At 40.5% G+C, this 19367-nt stretch overlaps 1 protein-coding gene across 6 annotated transcripts in view; it reads right to left on the bottom strand.

Moving 5' to 3' along the window:
- The window catches only part of TGFBR3 (transforming growth factor beta receptor 3), a 139215-nt gene that overhangs the window by 54734 nt on the left and 65114 nt on the right, over positions 1–19367 (bottom strand). For all 6 annotated transcript variants that reach the window (XM_027694465.1, XM_027694464.1, XM_027694466.1 and 3 more), the window contains one exon: positions 9616–9800. In XM_027694465.1, coding sequence (XP_027550266.1) covers positions 9616–9800 — 185 coding nt within the window. The remainder of the gene's footprint in view (positions 1–9615; positions 9801–19367) is intronic.

Here is a 19367-nt window from a genome sequence, read left to right on the forward strand (position 1 = left end):
ACCAGAGACTGATGTGGTCCCATACATTACTTCATTAAAAAAAAAAAAAGAATACTATTGCACAATCTGTTGACTGTTATGATCTACCACCCAGATGGAAAACCTCCAGTCAAAAACTGGTGGGATGGTTCCATCAAAAAGAAGACGAGAACAGAAAGGTTGATAAGGACTACCCAACTATGATCTAGGGCCCATTGCACTCTTTTCATTAAGAAGTACTGTCAAAAACCTTTGACTGAAAGGTGTTTGATATTTCCTTTTTTTTTTCCTCCCTATTTGTCCTGCAACAAGAGCTAAAGGTCAGGATGTGCTGTGCCAGACACAAAGAGCTTAAAAATCAAGTCCTGCAGCATGTGCACATGCTACTAACAAACGATTCTGAATAATGCATGATGTTCCCAGAGGCCTCTTTAAAATGAAGACACATTATTAATGATTCAGAGGAGAAATGGCAGCCCCAAAGCATGTGTTCAAAGGCAGAACTAAGCAAAGCTCCCTTCACCTTCAGTGAGGATGAAGCATCACTACTGGATTTGGTACCTGTTGTACTCAGAGCCATTTTTAATTAAGATCTGAAATTTACCATCAAAACCAGCTTGAAAACCGACCTGCCCATCCACTGACACAGTAGTTGTATACAACAGCCAGATGAGAAAGAGTCCGTTATTAGAATAAAAGCCTAAGAGTTTGCAGCATATGCAAAAAGTATCTGTAGCGCCATAGTTCAGTCAATGGAAAGCCCATGCCTATCAGTGCAACACTGGGACCACTTGGCCCATTCTGCTTGTGACCCAAACTAGATGCTCAGGCTCCCAAGGATTAAGTGAAATCATTTGTGCCATCTGCCCTTCTACAAAGCAGCCAGGCTTCCCAGCACTTCAACCCTAAAAACACGATGTTTTGCTCAGCTTTGCATAAATCAGTAGATGTCAATACCATTCACATGGCATATAATGAATCCTGAGGGGACAGTCCTCCTTTTATACATTTTGTGGGAAAATTTATTTTTGGCTTTAGATCTGTTTAAGGGCACACGATCCATTCCTGTGAGCCACAAGTACAGCATCTCCCTTACTGTTGTTAGTGGCCTATTTAAAAAGTGGTATCACATCAGACTAAGTTCTACTTTAACAATTAAAGTAAAAGACTCATGCAAAAATGAAACAGCTTCCCTGATAATATTCTGTTCTGCACTTACGTGTACATATATTGCAGATCTAAGCTTTTCTTTGGTTCATCGCCTGGGCTGCAAAGTTTAATTTTATACTCCTCTTCCCTTCCCCCATCCCTAGACTGTTACAGATAGTTGTGTAACAGAGTGCCCAATGCCCTGAAAAGAAAAGGCAGGTGGGGAGGGGGTTAACTACTGTGTTGGAGGATATACAAGTACATACTAAAGAGTAGCTCCTGTCCCGAAGAAAATGCTTCTGAAACTGACAGAAAAAACACAGATGACAAATTTCTGCCAGAACCATTTTCTTTAAATGCATTTGGGGCATTCTGAGCAAATCTACACACGCTTTTCCAGGTAAGCACAAGTTTCCACTGCCTGTATTTTCAGCAAGTCAGATAGGTGCTAGCCACCCAGCCAGAAATTATATAGTTGCACTAGTGTATCACTACAGTAGATACATCTTGCCTCTCAACAGGTCTTGCTAGTCATGGCACAGTGTCCTAAGAACATCATGGCACAACTGGAATCTGAATACAGAATTTCCAAATCTCAGGGTAAATCCTACATAGCTTAACACCATACTTTCCACTGTTTCACAAGCTGCAGGTGAGGAAGGGAAGGAGGCTGAGATAACAGGGCTTCAGAAAGCAAGAAAATATTACAAACAATTATGAAGAAGATGACAGACTGCAGGACAAAGGACATTTGAAAGCCCCTACATACAAAACAATTTGGTCCTCCCAGGTTTTGCAGCTAGACAACACACAGAGCCAGATGACTGGGAAAAAGAAACATCATTCTACAGGTGTTTTTAAAGAAGCACTGTCACATAGGCAAGCACAAAATGCAAAGTTCACATCTTCATTGGACATGCAAAACTAAATTCTTGCTTTCCAAGCCAGCGCAAAGAACAGCATGTGTGCATGAGTCATAAAAAACAGACAACCCAGCAACAGCACCAGATTTAGGAAACAGTTTTGTTTACTTTATTGTCAGTAATCCACCAGCCCAAGTAAGAGTCGGTGCAAATGCGTATCTGTAACACATATGCTCACAAACAGTATTAGAAATTAAATACAAAGGAAATTGGTTTCAGAAGATTAAAAGTAACTGTAACCAATGTTGTCTCTCTACTCCCCTAGGGCAGGTCTTCTGTCTTCCCAATTTTTTTCTTATTTTCAAACTTCAAAAAGTAATCAGAACTTTTAGTCTCTGTACAAAACAAAACAGTATTGGGGAAATATTTCAAATAATAAATTTTTGATACTGACTTCACAGAAAAAAATTACCCAGAACAACAAAACCCCTAAGGAACTAAATTTTCTATTTAATCAGGCCTAGCCATATAAGTATGACTACTCATACCTCTATATAATTGCAGAATCAATACCATGAAATGTGACAAAATATTCCAGAAGACATTCGTGATGCTATCCAGTATTTTCTTACACAATGACACCATTCTATGCACTTCATATCTGCACCATCTTGCTGATTCTTGCTTGAAAGCAGGTTTACTGAAGAAAATACTGGCTTGCTTTCCAACTAAGTGAGAAAGAACCGATTGTTGCTCCTTGCATGCAGTACTTTTCCACGTAGATTCAGGTGTATTTTCAGTGTCCAATTTGCTTCATTGCAAGTATCGCTTGAAACCCAACTAGTGGACAAAAGAACGCATGTTCCAATGCTCTATTCTGAAGAGACACAAAGCAAGTGCCACTGTGCAGAGTTCTCTGCAAAGCCAATGTCATACAGTCACCTTTCCCAAGAAGCCTCAAAACCCCACTTACATCCATTAGCACATCATGCCCATGCAGAAGAAATGAACACTGTGCTTCCTTGAGAGATGATGGAAGAGTGAGCCAGAACTTCAAACAGTCTCCAGTGTAAGAGAATGTTGCTTATCTCCAGAAAGGTGACAACTTTTAATACTTTTCCCTCACTGATGACATTTGAGTCACTACCAAATATTACCTCTCATCTAGAAACACTACTGCCACCATTATGTCTATTACATACAGCATGAGCTACACTCATAACAAAACAATTTATTTTAAATTTAATGAGACAGTATCAGCTATGAATTACCAGTGATTCCTTCAAACTTTTTCAAGCAATTTAATTTTCAGATGTTTGTACCTCACGGTGGTGCTATTTTCGCATCTTCTCCTTTAAATAAAAAGTTATCCTACTGCAGAAGTACTCTATTTTTCACAGGGAAAAGAAGAGACTCTTGTAGAGAAACACAAACTTAAGTGTTATCAAAAGCAAGATCTACATAAAAACACCCAACCAATTAAAACATTTGTTGTTCTTGTATCTTGCCACTGCATGGTTTGACTGTTTCAGCTGATACAGGAGCATGGTTGTCAGGCATGGCAACCTCAACACAACTTACATTGGATGGAAATTTTCCCCTGTGCTGGGAGGCTGAAGGAGAAGGACTTCATTAATTCCAGCTTTTAGTTCAAACAGACGCTCTAGAGAACAACATAAACATGGCCACTCATGACAAGCGCTGCTCCAACATCTCACACACACACACACGTGCATGAGCCCAAGCTAGACTGGAACTTGACCATGGGGTTTGTGATATAAACAGACTCCTGGAAATGTCATCACTTCCTTAATTCTCTTTTCTTGGGGAAAGTAACTACAGAAAAAGGAGTAATTTATAAATATTTTAAGGCATGTCAGATAGAAGCTTTGAAGAGAGAGAAGCCAGAGGGGGAGAGAGAGAGAGAGAGAGAGAGAGGAAGAAGAACAGTAGCAGCAGTCCACTTGCTCTCTACAGTACCTGTGGACACTTGCAGCAGAGGAAAACAAGAGTCCCATTTTCAGCTTCCAACAGGACATTTTAAACGGCAGTCAGCAAAACCAAAAACCGTGAGCAATCAGAAAACTCCTTCTGACATTTTTCCTTCTGAACCCATTTGCCTTCTGTGGTAGGCCTTGGCATGGCTTCAGACACCGCTCCACATAGCTCTCTGAACTGAGAACAGGGCTCACTTTCTGCACACAGCAAACAGCCCCATTTTTAAAAACAAAAAATACCAAGGGTTTGCACAGCACTTTCCAAGTCATGAGATGTCACTGCTGCCTCTTTAAGGGCAGACACGGATCAAGCCATGCTCCTGCAGGACACCCGGCTCTGTATAAACAGGCTCCTCTGGCCAACACAGCACTTCCTCTGGCAGTTCTGGTGGGTAGAACTTGAAATGATTGCCAAATCCAATGACCAGCAAATCCTGAGCCGGCTAAAAACAACCCACAAGACTGCAGTCCAGACAAACAAAATGAAAAAGCCACATTAAAAAAAATGGGATTTTATGAAAGCACAGATGCCTCGAAGTGCTAACGAAGAGAAGAGGGGGAAGCATGTTGTGAAGGCTTTTAAAAGACAAGCAAACTTCACTTCTTAAAGACATAGGAATGTCGTGTTCATCAGTCAAGGCAATTAAGACATTTTAGTGTATCTGCAGCTTTCAGCAGACATGGCGTTATCTGAGACAGACACTGAATGACTACAATTTCTGAGGAGCATGCTGCCGGTATCTTTCAAGCTTTATAAGGTCTATCATGCTTAATTTCTGATCCAGTCCAGTACTCCAGCCCAGAAAAGGCTCTTGGGCAAGGCTGTGTGTAAAGGGAGTAACAGCAACCTGCAAAACAACTGTGGTGAGCCAGTGGAGCTACCACAGGCTGTAAGGCAAGCTTTGGAAAATACCCAGGATCAGAGATGCATGTGATGAGGAACTACTGCTTTCCAAGCAACAAATACAGGGTATTCCTAGAATATGTCTGCCACAGCGTCACTCACAACTTGACTCTGAGACCTCCCTGGCACAGAGCACTGGTGGAAGCAGTAATTCATCTGGACTTTCTGTTCTTGATCTGATGTGACACCGTTCCCTCACAAAACACCATGCAAGAAGATTCCAATAAAAAAGCAGTGGACAACCTCAAATTTGACACAGAGGTTTGCAGGTGGTCAAACTCATTTTCTACTGTCATTCTGAAGATCCTGTTTGGACTGATAATGTTGCCTCTGCACAACTTCATGAGCCACAGATCATCAAGGAACAAGCAGTAACAGGGTGAATTGATCAAGTTGACCTCGATGGGCTCACATAAAAGGAGAGCTGGCCAAGTGAAGAGGCTGAAGATTCAAAATCCCTCTACATACTGGCATTGAAACTTGTGAGTCTGCTGCCATAGCTAGAGATCGACTACTGCTGCAAAGTTAAGGTGGTCAAAAAGTATAGAGGCAGGAACAGCAAAATATCCTTGCAATGTTCAGATCCAGTCTGTACCTTGGCAGAGGCACAGTGCTTTGTTTTATTTCTCAAAGCTTCTTCTAAAGCAGCAACTATTTTTCTTCAAAGCAAAGGCCTCTTGACCTACCAGAAATACTACATATACCCACATGCAGCAGTGCATACCTATTCAAACAAATGAATAGGTAACAAAAACCTCACTAACTCCAGCTGTCAAATAACAAACCTTGAATTCCCTTCCTGCCTGCTGTCAGCACAAGACCTCCAGGCCCCCTCTGACCATGGCACTAGTGCCACAGGTCAGCATGTTTAAAATACGCCCAGAAAGTGGCCCCCTTATCCGAGCTGAATCTCAAGGCTGTTCCTGGATCTCTGGATGCCTGAGCATGAAACAAAACATTTTTCCCTGACATAGCCTTGGGTAAGGCTGTTGTGGTATTAAACTTCTGAAAACAGCTAAAACAAACACACTGAGAAACACAGTAAATACCTAGAATAATAGGCAAAATGAACTAGGTTTTCATCATCCTCATCACCCAGATCTTCATAGTTCTAAAATACAAAAACATTGTGACACAGAAAAATTATCCCGAATTCAAGATACTCTGGAAGTCATAATGTAGAAATACATTATTAGGTGATTGTTTCAGAGTCCTTCCCTGTCCCATTTTTTCAACTTAGAGGATCTCTTCAGAAAGTACTTAAATAGTGGACTGAAATAATTTTGCCCCTCAGTTTACAACTTCTAAGTGGGTTGGCTCAGGTACCTGAGATACATCACTAGCAAGTATCAGGCTAATTATAATTAACTTGCTCCAGGAACTAACATCAGATTTACTCTCAAAGCAAATTTTTAAAAATTATTATTAAATTGTTGCCAAGCAACACTGATTAAATAGGTCTGTCAAATTATTACAGCCTCAGTGGCATTACTCAAAATTATAAAAAATAAAGACAATTCCTTGATTTTCCTGACTTCATTTCACATAACACAAGTTAAACATCTGTATCAGGCATAACATCTTAAAGGTTTTGAGGATGAGGATGTCAACGAAAACAATAGTGAATCCATTGCCAGGAACTCTGATTCCATGTATTCATATGTATTCAATCCTAAGTATTCACATGAGATTAATTTTATATGCCCCTCCTTCCCCCCTTTAACTATTTCAATTGTGACTGTGTGCCTGAAGCAGCTCAGGGAAATTCAACCGACAGGCATAATAAAAGAATCCTTCATTAACTTAGGACTTGATAATACACTTAAGGAGTCACTTTCATCTTAAAATTTTTATGCCTTTCTATACACATTTTTCTGGTGCAAATCCCTAGAGTTTCCAAGTGCCTCTGCAAAAACTAATTCTTTCTCAGAATAAGCAGCTCCATGACAAAGCAACTACCTCCTTTCTAAAAACTGGGAAACTGAAGCAGTGAAGATACCCAAAGCCGAAAAGAAAGTTGTTGTAAGAGTTCAGTAGTTCCTGGCATTCAGCTGAGACCCAGATCAGTACAGAAATGCACACACGCACTCACTTCCCCAGGAATATTTGATCAAATAAAACAAACAGAAAAGGCTTGCATTTTTCATGCCAAGTTCAATATAAACACTTGAGGCTATTACATGCACCCGTATTCTATTTCCTATGATAAAGCATGGCCAAATATGAATTGTGATAAAAGACATTTCTAAGAAATACTTGAAAGAGATTGGAACTTCAGGGGTTCTTACTTGAAGAAAGTGTCTTCCCAGTTTTAACATGAGATGTCACCCCAACAGGGATTAATGAAGTAAAACAAACAAATTCCTTGAAGATCATAGATATGATTACAGCATTTCATGATATGACCTTACATTTAACAGATTTCAACCTTAACATTAAAGTGCTAAATTACTGATTCAGTTTTGCAAAGACTGTTCACAATACATAATCCTATACATTTCCAGTCTGTCTTTTTTTCTTCCCCCCCCCCCCCGCCCCCGTTTACAGGGAAGAAAAGGCACCCAAACCTTACTACCCTTTACTGAAAAGCCTGAGTGTGTTCCAGGAGGAACACATGCCCCCCCCGCCTTGACCCCCCCTCACATCAGCCACCCCTCCTATGTTTAAACTTGCAAACCCTTGTTGTCAGTATATTCTACACAAGTGTCAAAGTGAGTTAAATTAATGCATACATGTATGTTGCATATTTATGAGAACCAGGATAACTGCACAAGTATGTTTAATGCATGAGCCCTCCAAGGAATTTGCTAGGGGAAGTTTACACTCCTCCCAGAAAGTAAGGAATGTGTAATTTAGCAGCATTCTAGCACAGGGCAGGTTAAAAACAAAACTAAACCCGACCTCCTCCCCCAAAGCAAGCCTTCACTTAAAGATTTTCAGATCTTGCATTTCATATTATCAGAGCTTCAGCCAAACTCTGAGCAAATACATGATTTATTTTAAACATGCTTTCGATGCTGCTAAATCTAACTAATGTACTGTCAAACAAAAGCACTGGTTTTATTCTGGAGTATACTGGAAATATTGTGTGACAAACGGATCTCTACCTTTGCTATCAGCATTTGCAGGCAACAGGAAATACCTCAGCTGGTAAATCAAGCTCATGTAACTTGAGGTGATGGATACATTCTACTTTTAGACAGAAGGCCACTTGGAGTTGGTTTTGCAATAATGGAAAAGATAACATTTGCTCTGCTTTGTTCTCAAAGTCTGATCCTATAAGTAAAATCTGATCTTTCCAAGTTGTTTACACTCTTCTGCTCGACACTGTTGCCAGCAAGCCTTGCTCCAGCTTCCTGTGCATTTCTAGAGCAGCCATCTCCAAGGGCTAAGACTGGGAACTGGTCAGGAAATGGGAGAAGGAGGCTAAGGACTACAAATCATGAAATATATTCTGTGCCCTACACTTTGGTGTATCCCTGAAGTACAGAGACAAGACAGCTTCAGGCAAACTGCTTTCTTACCATAAGCACATTAGAGGAGGCACAAGCAGCCTCTTTCTACTCGACAGCAAGTATTTTTATTCAAAGCCAAATATTTAAATCTCCTACCATTCTGTCAAGCTGATTAGGCAGTAGGGGCACAGCCTGCACCCTCATGTGTGCGTGACTCGCTCATGTTGTGTGTGCACACAACTGCAGAAACTGCCCTTTTACGCAAGCAGCGCCAGTGGCACCGCACCAGCGGGAAATTTGGGTTCATGCAAATGTGCACTTGGCAGTTGATTCACTCCGGTCTCTCGGGAGGTACAAGCTCCATCTGCAGCCCACTTCATCCCATTCCTGGGCACCCTTTAGTAACTAAGAAGTTACAAATTCCCCCGATACCACGTTCCCACAGCAAGGGCATTTTTCTGTCCATTTTCAACAAAATCCCTGTTACATCAGCATCTTTGCTCTCTCGTTACAAATTCCCTAATTGTGTACACACACTGCTCTCACAGGACACAGTACTAAGGATTTGTGTGTGTAATACTGTAAGAACATGAACTAAGAAGCTCAGCTGTCATAGCCTGCAATGTTTTCTTTACACTTTGGCATTCTGTTTTGATGTGTTTTTAGAGTAAACAACAGTATGGCATAACTTAAAACCAAAAATTTTCTTCTTGTGCTATTGCTTTCAGAACAGTTATAGTTCTGGCCAGTCCCTTTGAGTGCAACACGCACACAAAAGTAATTGGACTACCACAGTCAGCAACACTTGCTTTCTGTAAGCAATGCCCCCTCAGTGAAGCATTAAGGCTGCACTACAGAGGTAAAAGAATCTGCATTTCAGTATTTGTATATAGTGGTCATGGCAGGGATCCAAAGGTATTCATGTTAATTTACAACACATTTAGGTAAACGATCTGCTTTTGAAGACAGCCAATTCTGCAAAGGCCTGTTGGAGATCTAAATCTGTTTCTTATTTCCTTTGCCCACCCCACCACCTTTTTTAAGTATACTTCATGGTTGTGAAAGGTGATTGAGAGGGTGACTGGGTATGGAAGCAGCTTACTTGCACGACATGCAAAGCATAGGGACAATATCCATGCAAATTGCACATGGTTCTTTGTAGTATTTTGGTGACAATTCAGAAGTAACTTTATTCAGCAAATGAATGTATAACAATGCCATTTGCAGACACACTTGTCACCAGGGACAAAAAGTAATTTCCCCTTTACCTCTCTTTCATGATGGCCAAGACCCTCCTCAGGGTTTCTGAGATTGAGGATGTGCACTTCTTGTGGCAGGCTCGTTGTGCCTCTGCTTGCACAGCCAGATAAGACTGTAAAACTTTCCAATAAGGCATGGACTGGATGCGAGTTGTTAACAGGTGATAAGACACATTCATTGAGAGGCACAGGACCTGCAGAGAAAGACACAGATACACATTATTTGGAGAAAAAAGCAATACATCATTTACGCTCAAATAATGATGATCCTTTTGTTCAGAAAACCCACAAGAATAGAAGTAGAAGCTTCGTGTTCGTTCTCCACAAAATGAAGACATTTCTTCCCGTTGCCCTTTCAAGTTCTTCTGAATATTCTAACTTATTGATTCATTTCTCTCTGAAGTCGAAATTTCAAGTATGAATTCCAAAATTTAAGGTAGTCTTTTGGTTACCATGGAGGGATCCAAGAAGAAAACAAACTACCACCAGTGATAGAAGTCAGAGGAACTGGTTTGTCTTAGATGTGAATTATTTGTTTATGTCAGACATTGTTATCTCCAAACATTGAAAAATGCATTCATGTATATATAACAATAAGAAGTTAATCTCTACTATAAAGGTAATTACATCAGGAAGGATTTGGGCGAGTTGGATTTGTTGCTTTTGAAGCAGTGCTGATTTATAGTGAACGTCGTTCAAATACATTGTACAAAACAGCAGGCATCTGTCACACGATAAAATGAAATGTTTGTTTACTGAGCCTATTTTGTGTCTGACAGCAATTATCTACACTGATAACAGATATCTAGTCCAAAACAGAGTGTACACCGCCCTTTCAAATAATCACCACAGCATGATGTAGTGCCATACTCTTATATAGTATGTGAGACCGTGTGATGTGATATAGCGAGATAGCACAAAAGCTGAAACATACAGAGCAGTTTACATTTAAACTATATCTCAGGAAACTAAATCAAGACAAATATTTATGAAACGCAGCCCTGCTTTTCCAAAACTGCTCAAACCCACCCCTGACAGTAACAGATACAGCATGTTTTTGATCCAGAAGGTCACAGGAGAACATAATTGACTTAACCCCTAATTTGCACTAAAGTCACTCAGATAAGAATTAGACTCACATGAACCAGTCAGTTCAGAGGCTGCCAGGCATAAAAAGGAAATATAAGCTTGAAGCATACTTTTTTTTCCAGATAGCATACATCTGCAATTGAAGTAAAATGCTCTTTTGAAAGAAGTTCAAAATTAAAGAAAATTCTCAGCTGATCAAATGGCAGAGTTCTGGTTTTGTCAAGTCTAAAGCCAGATATTGTAGCACTAGAGATCAGCTGACTTTGGTGTACATGTATGTTTAATTATATTAGCACTGACCTACACTTTACTGGTTAAAAACACAGTTTTTTCAAGATAGAGTTTGCAGCTGGGCATTTATTTAGAAGTCAAAGAGACCATCTTAAACCAGACTATCTGGAAAAAGCAAAGCCCCTGAGCACAGGGAGATTTCTGCAGTGCCTCGGGCCATGTGTGCCTTGTCCTACCAAATGGGCTGTTCCTGAAACCCACCAGTGCATAGTGCATATCCTCCCAGCTCCCACAGAGCAGGAATATTTGTAAAGGCAATGCTCAAGGCACAAATTACACATGCCTGTGCTTGGGGTACAGAGCATAAACAAACTTTCTGCTCTCTAAATGAGGAGCTTGGCAGTAGCACTGACCACCAGCTTGGAGGACTTGAGGTTTTTTGGTTTTTATTTAACTCCTTTTAAAGAATACGCATACAAAATGGGACCAGTCCAAGTAATGATACTCAGTTTACCAAAAAAAAAAAAAAAAGAAATCCATTAAAGAGCTGCTCTTTGTAATGTTTGAAGAAATATTTAGAATTTGTAACAATAACACAACCAGTAGAGAGGCCACATTTTCCTGATGTACAGGACCAGATCAGAGACCCTGCTAACCAATTATTCCAGCCACTGATGTGTAAGTTCTGCAGCAGATCATGTTATACAACCTGCACAAAAAGCTTTTCTAAACTGCACAAGGATTTCTTGGGCTAGGGAGCAAACAGAGTGCCAAGGAACACTTGTTCATTGAATTGTTTCTTGCGGACCAGAATGGAGTTCATGTTTAAGATGCTTCAAGCATAACACATAACACACAACACACACAAAGAACAAGGTATAAAACTGAACAAAACCAGAAATGGAGTTGCTGACAAAAATGTGAGCTTTCCTTAGCAAAGGTTCAAGACAAAGAGCTAATACCTCCTTTGTGATTTCCCTGTGAACACCTATTTCAATGCAGTACATCTACAAATCTTCCTCTCCAGCCTTCATCTGGTATTTATTCTGAACAAATTTACCATATTAGAGGATAAGACATCTGGATATTCCCCTCACTTCCTACAAGGACTTATCCACACGAAGATGATGGTGACTGGTACATTCAGGCTCTGTCTCTCTTGCCAGCACCTCAAATGTGCATTAAATCCCTTTTTCAAAGTCTTCTGTTCTACTTAACATGCAAGATGGAAACACTCCCAGAGGGAGCAGAAGTTCACATCCTGGATAACCATGAGCAGCCAGGCTTATCTTCACAGTGATGGGCAGACCAAGGCATGCCTCCTCTGCCTGCACTCCACCCAGGCTGGACGGGGCCAGATCTCCGGCAGAAACCCCGTCACTCTGCTGGCAGTGAGCCCATGTGCTGTCCCAGTCCCGAGCAGGGCACACTGCTGTAGGCCCGCTCTCACACCAGTGCAGCTGCACAGCATCTGGCCACATAACCCGCTGGCCCGGGCCACGCCACCTCTAGCAGCTCTGTTTTGAGGAAAGAGGTGCACAGAGCTGCTCTAAACTGCTCAATGTTAAGAAACCAATGTTTTCGGGGAGCTACTGCATTTGATAGAGCTGCTTTCAGACCAGCCTCCTAAGTGACCGAGATACAGCCCTTGAAATCTGAACTGAAGATCAGAGTATCTCCTGGAGGCTGCTCCACTGCACTCAGACCACAGAGCTGTGATACTGCCCATGCACAAGGCATGTTGGTGGGGTAAATAACAGAGAGGTTTCTCCAGCTGTCATATTTTTGCCAAGTTTCACATAGCTGCCTGTGTAGCTTTGCTCTGGACCTATACTACCCTTTCTAGGAACTCAAGACTCTCGCAAACACTATTTCTCTTAAACATGCTGGCAGTACCAATCCACAATCCTCCACTGATATTCGCGTATTTGCCCAACCACTAATCTGGGTGTAGTGCCATGCCCAACATACACTGGCATGCCTGGAGGTAGCGCCAAGTGAAAGGAAAAATTACTTCTAGATCATGAAGTCCACTGAATGCTCAGCCTGTACATCGCACAAGACAGCTCCTTCTGCCACCATCTCTCAATTTATGCTGTATTTTAGTCTATTCTTACACTGCCTGCACTCCAGCAATGGAGCTTTTTGCTCAAAATTCACTAACCACATTTCTTTCCAGCCCTTCCTACCATACCTGCAGATCTGCCCCAGTCAACAAAAGGTAGATGTTGCTACAAGGCACTGTCACTCCAGTGGGAGCAGCAGGAGCTCTCCTCTATCCAAATTAGCAGCTCTTGGCTCCTTCATAGACCCCTCCTCCTTATCTTCCTTCCTTCCTGCCACCTTCCTCTGACTAGAGAGCCAGTTACTTCTATGTAGTTTAAATCCTACAAAATGCATATTTACCACTCTGAAAAAAAACAGAAAGCCCTCTCTGTGACACTACTGATCTGATTGTTTATCACCTCCACATCGCCTACTTATATTTGAAAGCCAGCATGAAACCACAACCTCATCTTGCCTGGGTTTTATTGTTCCACTGCTCTGCCCTGCACAAACCCCCAGACTGGGCTTTGCCAGCTTCCTGCTACAGCCCCACACCTTGTTCCTGCCAACATCATCCGGATCAGAGACACCAACATCCTGCCAAAATTCATTATCATCAACACTTTAGGGCCAGTTCATCCGATTAACGCACCAAGATTGCCTCTTCAGCTCCAAACATGTACAGATATTCTCCTGCATCTCCATCCCCATCAAACTGGCACTTAAAGAGTCAAAGGTATCTTCCAGTTTATCCATTCTAGTGTGGTCATACGTCTTTAGCGCCTTCTCCGCTGAGAATATAAGTGCACACGCACAGCCATCCTTAGGCTTTTGTTTAACTTTGGAGCATGTAACCACTTAATCTTGTTAGCAAATCCTGGCTCCTACCACAATCAAATTTTAGTTGCTTAATGCCTTTAGAAGATGGAAAGCAGGTGAACCAATTATTAGGTATGTGTTTTACAATAGCAAATATTTTGTGAATTCAGATTTCTAGAGAATCATTCAGTATTGAATTATTTTTCACTTCCAAATAATAAGAATATTTTAAAGGAAATCAATGCAGACCCAACCTTGTTTGATACTAACATCTGGAACATATTCAATACAACTTCAACATTCTTGTTTCCCATATCATCCATGCTACTAATGAACAACATGTGTTCTGCTGTAAGAAGGTAGCAGAAATGGGAGTAAGACACTAAAGGGGATAATACAACAACCCAAGACCAACACATAACTGTGGTGGATTTATTCAAATAGTAAAGGCTAATGTACTTTCTGTTGTATTTCCATGGTGGTTTCTACAGTGTTGTCAGTTGAAAATTGTGAGCAGCTCCTGCAAATTGAGTGAATCTGTGCTGGGGGCTCCACAGCACACCAGCATGATTCCCCTATGCCATACCAGAGGGTACAAGCCACACCAATGGGATATAACACTCCTCAGAAAAAGGACAGATTTATTCTAATTAATTTTTGAATGAGGAAATGACACAAATCTAGTCATTATATATAAAGACAAAAAAGGCAAAACCCAGACTTGAGGAACATCAGGGATCTCCATGCTGTCAGGTACAAAGTAATATAAATTACTGCAGATCCTGCTAGAATTCATCAATTTATATGCTGAAAAGCACATTAAGATGTGGAAGAGGCTAACTAAAGCAGAGATTTCAGTATGCCCAAATGACACACTTTCACGAAAGTTCTTTTGGAGAAGGTTAATTAAAGGGCATTCTCTTATATCAGCTAGTGACAATGATGACTGAAACAAGAAAGAAGAAAAAAAGACAGGATCCTCAAACCTCCTTTTGAATGACAAAGGGAAGGGGAAGCCATTTTCCCTTGAACTCAAAAGCTCCATGGAACACTTGTGCAAGACTCAGCAATAACTAGTGGTTGGCATGCGGGACTCTCACCGCTGCAACCCAGGTTCGATTCCCAGTCCCCCCGGGCAGATGGAGCCCGTTAGCCCTGTGAGGCCATCCATCTATGAGAAGGTCACTCTAAACAAACCTACGTCCTGAGGACCTCACTGCCATTGTCCAAGTTTGCTTGGCCCCGGCAGATGAACCTTAGGATTAAAGGGTGGGCTCAGTTCAGCGCAGGCTGTGTCTCACCTAAAAAATCCATTGCACAGGCTTGATAGGTAAAAAGACCTTTCCCAAAATCTTTGTTCGTGAAGACTGGCCATTATTATTATTATTATTATGACCTTCACCACTCATTTCTATAGATGCAAGTGCATGGGCGAAGGGACACTGTTCTACACTGAATATTGTTACCACCTACACAACCTTGTTCTCATAAAGGGTTTCTCACTGAGGAAAGCATTTATACCAAAAAAGTATACTCAAGGGTTGAGGCAAATAAGAATTTACAGAGAGAAGTGATGCCTATCATTCAAAGAGAAAATATAAGTCACTACTACTTATTTAGCATAGGTGGTTTCTAACAGTAACTACCAAATTCCTTCCTGCACGCCCGTTGACAAAAGACCACCTGGAAAGCCAAATTCCTAGTAATTCGAATGGTATACAGGATAATGGACAATCTCCATCATTAATATGAAGAGCAGCTTTTAGTATAGAGGACCACGAAAAAATAGCACCACATTCCTAAACCAGCACTTGGGCAAGACATCTCTGCTCATGATCAGTCAATTCTGGCAAGCAGCCTTGAGAGATGGAAAAGACAAGATCAGATGGTAGGAAATATTACACTGCATTGTGTTGAGAGGCAGCAGCATAGAGGAAACTGCAGTGTTTCTTCTCAAAAGAGAAACACCTCCACCATGATCTGCAACAAGAAGGATCTGGGCTGCCCAAGACTATTCCTGAATTACACAAGCTTCCCCTCTGAATAAGTGTGACCACCATAAAAAAGAAGCAGGTAGAGAACACTGAACCTTCATACAGGCCGAGAGGAAGACTAAAATAAAGGATGACTGCCTAAAGCATTTTATATTTGTAGAAATCTACTACTGATTTATTTATTTTTGTGTCTTCCAGACTATTCGGCTGGGGAGGAGAGCATTACACTTTTCTTGTTCTGTACAACTCGTGGCAGCAGTTGGAACTCAGGCGAAACACAGCACATGTGATGCAGAACAATACTGCTGCTAGTCTGCCATAATTTTGGTAAGGAGGAGGAAGAAATTTACTGACAAACAAAACTTTGGTGTGCTTCCATATCACTTTTCTGCCTTAGTACACAGTCAGAAATGCATGGGAGTAATCAAGGTTTTAGATTTGTTCTGACAAAGAAAAAAAGCAATTCTGATATAAAATTTATTTCTTAAATATAAAAAAGTGTGGAGCTTTTTAGTACTTTTTCTCTCATGTCTAGCATAGGCTTCTTGTCAGAAAAAAGCACATATATTTCATGGTGAAACTACTTTTGACTGAATTACCACTGGGGCAAAGGGCAGAGGTTTAAAACTGCAGGGAAAAGATTCACGGACATGGACTGATTTTGGCTATTTTGGAAAAACAACCCAACCACCAACACACACAAGATACCAGACTCCACAGATATCTATTTGAAATGAGTGAGCTATAAAACTTAAACTGAGAAGAGGAAAAATATATCCTCGAGAAATATTCAGTACAGATGGCAACACTTGGTTGTAGAAGGAGTTAATATATACAAGCTGTACTAACTAAAAACATGTGTTTGTGCAAAAACACAGCAAAGGTTTCCCATTCCAGTGCTCTGAGCCCAGAAATCTCCAGCAACTTCATGACACCATCCCTGCGTCTTTCCCCTTTCTCCAAGGATGAAAAAACACAACCATTCTCTGAAACGATGCATTACCTTACATACTTCACCTTTAGACTGACTTCCACTGCTAATGCTACCTTGCAATTAGACCCTTGCTCCATGTTTTCTCTATCCCCAACTACCATCCCCCAATTAACTGTCATTCCACTATCATCAACTCTGCCCAGACTTATTCCATGTACGGACCAAACTATTCAGATGTTTCAACACATTAGATTACAATTAACCTGAAATGTCTTTGGATCTGCAGTCGTTCTAGACATTTCTATTATACACAGGAAAGACTATTGAGCATCTTCTGCCTGCCCACTAGGAATCATTCATACCTGTAGATGACACTCTCCATACCTTTTTGGGTTGCTGCTCTGCTTGGTACAAACTCATCCTGTTTTCTCCTTCTAAGCAAAATAATCTTTTTTGCCTCTCCAGTGCATCTGTTGCAAAATATCCACTCCCACTCCTAGACACTGGTAAAAGCACAAAATTTATCTCCTCTGTTTAGCAGAGACGATCTAACCTCAGGTGTTACCTGCACAAACCACATTTTCTTTTTTCCATGCAGGAAAAAATTCAAATTACATTTTGAAAGCAGAAATGCTTTCTCCCACTTTTTAAAAAACAATCTTCTATTACCTTTTGTCCTTACCAGGACATAAAATTGATGCAAGTTCAATTAGAAAGGTTAACTATCAAATAAAACTCAATTTCTGCAGCAATGTACTGCTACTTTAAAAATATTAATTGTACCTAAACTATCCATTTAATGAAAAATTGTAAATGTCAAAGTCAAATTCATTTGTTACACAGAAGAATTTAGTTCAATACCTGAGCAAACAAGGCAAAGCTAGGCAATGTCAATCAGTCAGTATCTTGTTTGACAAAAGAAACAGACACTACTGCTGTCTTGTTTATACACATATTAAGCTAATTAAACAGAAGAGGCAATGAATGAAAAACCTGTTTGGTTTAACATCCGCTGAGCACAATCTCAAGACACTGCTACCCATGAGGCATAATCTTAGAAAACAAACATCTGCACCTGGAAAACAAAGAAGTCTTTCAAAAGCAGATGTACTCTACCACAGAGCTACATTTTATGTAACCTCTGCTGTACTTTTTTCTGACCAGAAGTACTGTCAGAGCCCTACCTTCTCTTGAGGTTTGCAGCAAAACACTGCTTATAGGAACTCTTCTCTACTATATTTCCATGCTCTTTCTCCCATCCACACATGCTCTTTCTCCCTCTTCCCATTCCTTCTCCCAGGCAAGTATTTGGAAAACACTTCACTAACATAAGAGCATTTTTTTAATCCCTATACACAGAACAGCATGAATGCATTGACTTTCATTTAAATAAACCCAGAAAGCACAATTTCTGTTTTCCATGCCAAAGAACTGAAAACAAAGTAGTCCACCAAAAAGGGCTGTTGAGTTTTTCCCTTTGTTATCCTCAAGTAGTAGAAAACAGACAAATTTCAATCAAATCTTATGTCCCATGAAGGACCATCCTTTTTTAAACAGTGGTCAACATTACTCAGAATAAGGGCTTCTCCGCCCCCCAGGCATGGCTCTAGGTCAGAAACCTGACTTTCATCACAAATTTGTACTAATAATGTAAAAGATACAGAATTATTTCAGATAACAAGCAGTACCTAAAATGCAAATAATCATTGTGCCTTAACAGCCTTAATGGAGGAACCAAATTTAGCATTCCATTTGCATCACTGTTAATGGATGAAGTTGTCTTCAGCCCAGTGATTGTACAAAGAGGAAGAAATGAACGAACAAACAATTTCTAACATTCCTTGTTCATTATTCCCAACAACATTCAAATTTTATGTTGTAAAAGTCTCTTTTCCCCAGAGATAGCCCATAAATTGTCTCAGATTTATCCCTCTTTACCGTAGAAAGGATAGGAAGTTGCATGGAAACAATGAATGGAAGTGCGCTTTTTATCAGAAAACGACAGGAAGCATTCTGCTTGGTTTACATGAGAGCCTTGTATTAGGGCCAAAAGGGAAAAAAACCCAAACCTATAAAAACTAGACGCCTGCTCAGAGCAAAAATAACTAAGACAGGTTTCAAAAACATTGTATTTTCAATAAACCAGTATTGAAACTCCTCAAACCATCCTAATCACACTACTGCTGTTACGGTATTCCTGAAAATGAGTAAATTTAAGATTACAGAGAAGGAAATTCCAGATTTCAGAAAATCAGTTTCAGAAGGTAAAAAGAGAGAACCATACTTACTTTCACAATCAGCCATACAGGAATTCAGCAAAGAGCATGCACAAAAACACCCATGAAAACATAGACTGAACCTCAGCATCCTGTGCTTATCTAAGAAAACAAGTCTTCCGAGTCTCTCTCAGCAAAATATTACCTATTTAAATTGCAAATGTATACTTCAGTTCTTTGTATACTCATGGGTACTCTTGAAAGTGTTGAAACAAGTTCTAATGACTTTTGAACCAACACAGGAAATGCTGGAATCCCATCTCAGGCAGCATCAATAGGTATAAATAAAGGCAACCAAATAGACAGTAATAGGTTACAGAATGTCTACACAAGACTGGGGGCAGGGGTAAGATTTTTGGCTTAGGCAGATTT

The sequence above is a fragment of the Neopelma chrysocephalum genome, unplaced genomic scaffold (genome assembly GCF_003984885.1).
Source record: "Neopelma chrysocephalum unplaced genomic scaffold, ASM398488v2 Primary Assembly neopelma1_97, whole genome shotgun sequence".
Taxonomy (NCBI): domain Eukaryota; kingdom Metazoa; phylum Chordata; class Aves; order Passeriformes; family Pipridae; genus Neopelma; species Neopelma chrysocephalum.